Source organism: Chenopodium album, chromosome 5 (genome assembly GCF_948465745.1).
Source record: "Chenopodium album chromosome 5, dcCheAlbu1.1, whole genome shotgun sequence".
Lineage (NCBI taxonomy): Eukaryota > Viridiplantae > Streptophyta > Magnoliopsida > Caryophyllales > Amaranthaceae > Chenopodium > Chenopodium album.
In genome coordinates this window covers 71549441-71557744 of record NC_137838.1, presented here as the reverse complement: position 1 = coordinate 71557744, position 8304 = coordinate 71549441, and the positions used below count along the sequence as shown (strand labels likewise).

At 33.5% G+C, this 8304-nt stretch overlaps 1 protein-coding gene across 2 annotated transcripts; it reads right to left on the bottom strand.

The window, feature by feature from the left end:
- Positions 1-1711: 1711 nt before the first annotated feature.
- LOC145632229 (auxin efflux carrier component 4-like) lies at positions 1712-8098 on the bottom strand. 2 transcript variants are annotated; one of them, XM_081684550.1, is made up of 6 exons: positions 6563-8098; positions 6037-6352; positions 5641-5726; positions 3530-3687; positions 3128-3204; positions 1712-2450 (listed from the first exon to the last, which is right to left on the bottom strand). In XM_081684550.1, exons 1-6 carry the CDS (start codon positions 7866-7868, stop codon positions 2384-2386), a joined length of 2010 nt encoding a protein of 669 aa, XP_081540676.1. In that variant the 5' UTR covers positions 7869-8098; the 3' UTR covers positions 1712-2383. The 2 variants fall into 2 exon arrangements, with proteins under 2 accessions (XP_081540676.1, XP_081540677.1); XM_081684551.1 differs by having other exon boundaries at positions 6037-6334.
- Between the last annotated feature and the right edge of the window lie 206 nt (positions 8099-8304).

Below are 8304 nucleotides of genomic sequence, written 5' to 3'. Positions count from 1 at the left end.
CTTCATTGTATTCACTTTTGAAAGTCAACTTTATAAGCCAACAAGGTTATCTAGTCTCACGGCTCATTATGTTAAAATTATTACTCCCTATTTGATTCCCATAACTCATTTAGTGATAGAGAATATTCATACATCCTAGGTTTAGGATATATTTTGTATAAGATTATCTTTGATATCTGTACATATCTTATAGTTACCTAATATGATTAGGTTTCTCATTGTAACCCTATAAATATTGATCAATGAAAATCACTCTAATCAAGGAGTTTTATATTATCTGACATGGTATCACAGCTTATGTGAGATCTTGGGATCATATACAAAAATTCTCACCCTGCCGGTGGGTTAGAAAATTAAACCCACCGGCGGGATATACACAAATTTGTTATGCTTTCGCAAACACACACACATATAGATTTTTTTTTTCTTTTCTCAAAGTTTTTTTTTTTAGAATCTTTATATAACCTTGCGCCTCCCACCAACAGTAGCAATCGCGAAAGTCTCCTCCATCATTGTTGACAATCGCATACACTACCGCCTTCCACTACTGGCAGTAACCACATCTGCCAACCTACTCCATGTGCCGCACTCTATTTCCACCTCCCAATGACCAACAATGATTCTTACATTGCCTCGTTGGTTTTTTTAACACATAATCACATAGATTTTGTTTTGGTGGTGGTATATCACAATAAGGTCAACTTTTGCACATCTCTTTTGCTATCAAGTTAGCTCCTTTTATTGTTGCAGCACTTGGAATCTTTGTGGAGTATTACTTCTTGCTACTTGGTTTCTCTTTTGAGAATTGATTAATTTCAAGCGATGGGATTTAATCTTTTCTTGCGCAATTTTATTTGTTTTTCTTCAACTGTGATTTCACGTAGTAGTGTAGTGTCTTCTCCCCGATGATGGTTTGATCCCTTAACTTATTCTCTGGATCTGCAACTTGGCCCAAGTATATGCGTGACTCTTCTCCTTCGGCCTAAAAGCGCATATCTCTACTATACGTAGGTCGTGGTTGTTGCTTCTCATCGTCATCACCAGCACACGTCTACTACTTCTCTTTTGATCATGGGTTACTATACTATCCTTACCGTTCGATGCGTGATTCAGATCCAGTCTAAGCATCCGATTTTCTCCCACTCTGACTGCGGGGGTGTGATAGAGAATATCCATAGAATATTCTCATCAGGTTTAAGATATATTTTGTATAAGATTATCTTTGATATCTGTACATATCTTATAGTTACCTAATATGATTAGGTTTCTCATTGTAACCCTATAAATATTGATCAATGGAAATCATTCTAATCAAGGAGTTTTATATTATCTGACATTTAGTATGAATTAATACGTATTTAGAATCATAACATTTATGGTAATTTTATTAAATTTGTATACAATTGAACATTAAACGTTTCTTACAAATTAAATGTTCATTATTCCATTACATGTCTTCAACCAAGATTTTATTTCAATTGATAATTGCATTATTGTGCGCATAAATAGTTGGAGTAATATGGTACACATGCACTGCCCTAAAAATAGAAACTATTTAAAACACACGATACTTTGTCAGAGAAGCATGAACCGCAAATATTGTTGACATGATCTACAACTAGAAAGTAGAATCTAACCTTACAAGTTAAAATAGACAAACATCATAAAATATTCTACAATGACAACTTCTTTACTCTTTGCTAAAAAGATCTAGAAGACTACAACCATTTAATTTTCCAAATTAATTAAAAAAACTTGCATTTACAAATCAAAATTTACATTCCATCTCTTCATCAATACAATACTAGTATACTACAAACAAAATACTAACCTTAAGTCAAAAAAAAAAAAAAATCTAAATAGCAATCCACGTTGTTACTGCTATTAATAATATTAATATTCCATAATAGTTTAAATAAACTACTAATTAACAATATATAAAAATTGGGGACCCACAATTATCCCTATTTTCCTCTCTTTTGCCTGCTTTTCCCAAACTTTTAATTAAAAAATTGAGATTACAAATTTTTTTTGGGGTGGTCTAAAGTTTGTGGGAGCATGATCCTCAAATTAGGCAGCAAATTCCTTCAATAAGTCAAATATCTTTAGCTCTAACAACCAATCACCTTGATTTGCTTGGTGAATGTGAATTAGTAGTTTCACTTTTCCAATATCCCAATTTGACCATTGTAGTCTTGAGAGTTGAGAGTATCTTGAAAGTGGGAAAATTTTTGTACCCTTTTTTTTAGGGCACCCAATAACATCCAAACACCTTGGACTTTTGGAATTAATTAACTTCTTCTCCCCAAAATTGATGGATAACTTCGACGTAGTAATAAGCTTAATTAGCTTAATCTCATTCTTTGGTGAAGAAAAAGAATTTTTATAACCCTAATAGGATGTAGTAGACCAAGGTAATAGGTAGCGCTATCAACATCCCAAAGATCACGCTGTGCACAAAAATTGAAACATCAAATGTTAGAACTTTTTACAACAATTTATATGTAGTCATCTAGTAAAAGGCGATCTGGCTAATTCTAATTCGTCAAACAAAGTTAATTTATACAAAATCACAAATAGTGAAACTAAAAAGTATGTAAAATAACTTATTATGCGAAATAGTTATATTCAATGTCAATTGGTCACTTAAAATATTAATGGACTGTCACTTGTCAATTTGAAATCCAACACAATATTATTGGTTAATCTTTTATTAATTAGCAATACAATAATCTTCGAGAAGAATACTTATATGAGAATAAATTAAAGAAAGCATTACTATAGTCTATAGACAACAACTCTAATGTTACATAGCACAAAAGGTTATTAGCATTAATTGTCATTATTTATAAGATAAGATTCATGGAACATATATTGTAATTACTTTTGATTATTTAATTATGAAGAAAAATCAACTTTTCACGTGTAGTAAAGTATAATGCACCATGATGAAATGCAATTGATAGTCATTAAAGTTTGCCGTTCTTTTGTTTAGCAAATTGCATCTGATTAGGCACGTAAGCACGTTACAATTCATATTATATATATAAAGTTTAATTTTTTCAATTAAATAAAAATTCATAATATATAAAGTGAAATAAAGAAATAACTTTAGAAATGTACTTACGCAGTGCTCAGAATGGCTGGATGATTGTTGTATTCTTTGGCAAAAACAAACGGGACAATCCCTTGAGGAAGTGCTGCCTGTTTTTTATATAAAAAATATTATAAGTTAGTATATATATATTTTATATACTCGGTACTATGTTATTCATGTCATAAAATAAGTCATCATTTTATATGATAGGCTGATCGAGTGTGTTATATTCACTAGAAATTATCTAAAACAATTTATTATTAAACTTATTTGTCATTGATTAACTATTTATTTAAAGTAATTAATCCCAATTAGACCTAATTAACATTGAGATTTAATTTTTTATAAGGTGAAAAAACACTATTGTCCATATTTATATTTGTTAAAAAAATTTATTGAGTTGCAGAGTAAGTTAAAAATATGCGTACAAACCTGAACAATGGCAATTCGAAGAAGATCACCCCTTAAACCAATAGCAATGGCAGCCACCGCCATAACCGCCGGACCCGTAAGAAATCTCACAGCCATAGCAAAGGTGGCAACTTTATTCCCACATGCAATCATCTTTGGTTGTAGAGCCATGAACAAACCTTTCAAAAGTTTCCATTTATACACAATAAAAGAAAACAATTATTCTCTAGTCATAAATCATACTAGTACAACAAGTATAAGTGTAACAAATTATGCATCCTACTCATATTAGCATCCACCAATATAATTTGCAGAAAATATGTAACACAAAAACATGAGATAAGGTTTTAATTGTTAGTAAGACCTAATGGCCTTCATGCTAGGACCACAAACCTACGCAGCACAAAGGTAATGGTCCTACTTTTTTGTACATACGTCAGTCCATTACTAACCACAACTCTAAATCATGTCAATGGGACTTTTGAGTTTTGACATTGTTGCCGAATTTTTAGTATTATTTATCATTTCATATCGATTGATATGAGAGAGGTTCTTATCTTATAAGATCGATCTTTCATCTTACATACGGATCGGAGTAGTATTTATCTAAAACATTTAGCTCAAGCCTAATGATTCATTTACTCTTTTATGTTATACATCAAGTATAATCTTAGTAATATACGAAAAATGTGTAATTAATGTGAGCTAACAACTAACTAACATTCTAGTTCAACCAATTATGAAATTATATCAAAAGGACATATACATATAATGTATTAGTGTATTAAAATAGGTGATTTGACAACGATATAGAGAAATTGTATTCCAATAGTTAATACTCCGCATCCTTTCATGATATGATTTATTTAAGGCTTTTAAGAATAATATACCATACAAATTTATTAGGTGTTCTTAAACATTAATGAAAATTTAATACGTTGATTGCTTTTACTAGACATTTCATTAAATGGTGATGAGAAAAATGATAGTAATTGTAAATTATGTTAATCGATTAAATGACGAAAAATTTAAGAAGATTTTTACAGTACAGTACTTAAAAATAAATACTCAATCTCAAAAGAATATTAGCTTAGGGTATAATGGTGTATGACTTAACAATGAACATATATATCTTCATATAAAATCTATCTTTATATCTTTTGTGAAAAAAAAAAAAAAAAATTGTATCTACTGTTTTATGTTTAGCAAAATCCTTTTCAAAATACGACACAATATTCAAAGTAATAATATGTTTGCTTCAAATCTAACGACAATGGATTCCTCAACTATGTGTCATCTCATTAATATGAAGCACATTTATCCCTTTATCTAATGATAAAGATCATGTTACAGACTTTAAAGTCCAACTAGTATGGGTTTAAAATAAAAGAAAAATGATGTATAATACAACTGTATATAATCAATTTTTAACAGGAGATATATTAGAAGACACGTGAATTTAATATACATTTCTAAATTAATATAGTCCGTTGTAATAAAGTGTAGAAAATATGTGTTTATATAAAACACAATATATACTATCGATATTTCAATCGGAGTAACTAATTAACTAGCTAACATAAAATCAAACAGTAATTAATTTCCAACATTATCCGGCTAATCGAGAATAATTAACCCTAAGGCCCTAACAAACAAAGAATACTAGCAACAAGTCCAGATGCTAGATTAGGACAACCATAATCAAAGAAGTTATGGGAGAAGAGAGAACACTTTAGTAAAAGCAAAAGCACCGAAAAAAGGGGACATAATTGGAGCATATGGTTAAATGTCAGCTTTGCAACAGTGTCCAAATAAAATTAGCATAAAGAAGAACGAGTAGTTATGGATCAATGTCCTGTTTAATTCAACTTATTTTATCTAAATTTATCTTATTTTAAATTATAAACGGATTCTAACCTTTTTTTTTTTTTTTATAATAAAGAAGGTGGACATAAAAGCGAAAAACCATCCCAAATAATTGCAATTGATTGAAATTAAAAAAGAGAATTTTAGAAATATTATATTTATATAATTTGGTGTTCTAGCAAATGGACCTACATGATCGGTTAAGAAACATAGCACATGGGAAATTGGGAAGCATCAACCAGAAACGTTATGGGAGTATAACTCACCTAAGCTGAACATAGCCATACCAAGTCCAGCATCTGAAAGTATTGAGATTGATTTCTCTATTATTATCGGCATTTTCACATGAAACCTGCATTTGTAACCAAACATTCATTAAACTTTTTAGGTATATAATTCATTAACAAACAAAAACAAACAACAACTCCTACTTCATATGTTCGGATTTAATTGTTACTTTATACGTTGTTGTTAGTTCTGATTAAACCAGCAACGTGACTATTAAATCTTGATAGAATGATCGACTATTAAAATATAATTGAGAGAGTATGTAAATGTAATTGTAGAGCGTGCAACACTTTCTAAAAAGGCGAAAACCAAAAAGGTTACGAGAACATTATTTCTTTGGCTAAATTTTCTTTGGTAGGGTCCAATTAACTTACCGAAAAGAAACCAATGACCAAATTAGGCCGATTAGACTTGAATACGTGTTGGGATTTCTAATCAATTTTCTCCAAACCATGATTAAGATTAATCTTGTCATTACACTAGCCGGAGGCATGTTTTTAGCACCACCTAGTTCGTCCGCTCCCGCCACGGCTTTCGGGTGTAACTCCGCCGCCGAACTCGACCCTAGCTTATTTATCCCCGCCATCGGTATCGCCCCGTCTTTTTCTCTCTCCTCTTCTCCACCTGTAAAGCTGAAATCCTCCCTTGCAAATTCCTCACTTTTCCTAAGCCCTGAAATCAATAATGGGGCTGTTTTTGGAATTTATATATACATTTACATATTCAACATTGTAATAATTTTTTAAAGCTGTTTAGTTATTTTCCAAATATATGCAGTCAAATCAAATTCGAGTATAAAATAAACTAAAGTGGTATTTTGTAACATGATTGGTTCGGAAATTTATGACAAAATCACGTATAGCAGAATATATATAATTAAATTAATTTTAAAAAGTGTACCTTTTGTTTCACCATTTTGTGGCTGATCAGAAACCAACATCCGGATTTCCTTAGCACCTTGATCAGAGCGACCAGATTGATCAGGAGTGCCGAAATCATTACTCCCAAAAACGTGGAGCCCACCAACCTCTGATACAGGAGAAGCACTAGAGCTCCACACGAACATGTGAAGCTCTTTAGCATCATGGCTCAACTTGCTTTGGTGGTGTCCTTGTCCTTGTCCGGGCTGCGCTTGTTGTTGCGGGCCCGGCTTTTCTTGATTCTTTCCACCACTCTTATTCCCACCGGTACTGGCACCGGTGGTGGTGCTATTGACAAACTCCGGATTCGGTGCTGGGTAAGACCCGGTAGCCGAATTCGGAGGATTAGTACCAGGAGCTACTGTTGTAGTAGCTCCTGGGTAGAACCCGAACCTTGGAGAAGCATTCGGGTTCTCATCGAAATTGGAAGGACGAGGGGTAGGTCCTCGTGAGGATTGTACTGAGTACAAGTCGGCAGGCCCGAAATTCGAGAGCCTGCCACCAAATCCTTGGTATCCCATCATAGAATAAAAATCCGAGGTATTGAAATTCGACCCTCTAGGGGTCGGATTTCGAGAGGAGCTGAGACTGTAAATCTCAGCTCCTGTCAAATTAGACGGTCTCGGTGTCATACCAGACAGAGACCGTCTAGAGGCATTAGACTTCCTAACAACAACATGGAGTTTTCCGTCTTGTCCAAGCTCAGCATCCGTCTCTAGGAAGTCCCGGCCGTCTAACGAGACGACATCGGAATCGACTTTGAAGGATACTATAGATGCTGCAGTCTCAGGAAATTGTTCCATGATAAGAATCTTCGCCCCACGGTACTCAAACAAGAACAACAAAAGCGTGTACCAAATAATACACTGCAACACCACCACCTGAACCATGAGACTACCCGAATACGGTCCGTACATCGCAATGAGAAGCGGGATACCCATAACAAGGGTGTTAGGAAGCGTGGAAAGAGAAAAGATCGTTATCATCCACTCGAGGCTGCCGTTTCGAGTAAGGTTAGTCCAAAGGGCTAATAACACAAGCATGATCACTTTTTGGAGAGTGTCGGCTGCTATGAAATGAAGGTTCATCTCCCACGGATTATTCGTAGAGATGAAATGAAAGGAAAGGAGAGGCACAGCAAAGATCGCCACGAAACGGTTGATCCCGGAACATTGGTCCGGGGAGAAGATCTTCCACCACCGGACCGACCCGTAAGCTAATATCATAGCCACATACAACGGCACCATGGCCGCCAACACGGTATAGAGGTCGTGCCACGAAATCATCTCTAATCAAATTTCACAAATAGAACAATGAATAAAGAGGTTTTCGTGTCAAGTGATGAATGAAAACCGTTAGGTAACTAACTAGCAAGAGTTGCTAGCTTACCTGAAGATATGTGACTACTAGTTTTAGTAAAGGAACTATAGTGTTAAAAAAAAGAGAGAAATAAAGAGAGATGGAAGAGTGTGAGTTAACTTTACTCTTTGTTTGGTGTTTAGATTATAATAGTTGAATATATAAACTTAGTGCAGTTTATATAACGAGAAAGGATAAGGTGCAGTGGGTGGGTAAATGGGGCCCCGAATTATTGTTTTTACAAGTACGGATTACTATCACTTGTAACTTGTAATCACTTATTTGAAAGGTAAAAAAAAACAGGTTGATTTAGCACTAAGATTGATTTTACATTACGGTAAAAAGGTTTTTTTTTTTTTTTTT

What these genes read in the sequence shown, in the direction of transcription:
- LOC145632229 (XM_081684550.1), bottom strand. Translation starts at nt 7,868, where the DNA reads ATGATTTCGTGGCACGACCTCTATACCGTGTTGGCGGCCATGGTGCCG. An exon ending in TTCGAATTGCCATTGTTCAG is followed by an intron (nt 3,205 to 3,529) that starts GTTTGTACGCAT and finishes TATAAAAAACAG; the next exon opens with GCAGCACTTCCTCAAGGGAT. An exon ending in CCAGCCATTCTGAGCACTGC is followed by an intron (nt 2,451 to 3,127) that starts GTAAGTACATTT and finishes TTTTGTGCACAG; the next exon opens with CGTGATCTTTGGGATGTTGA.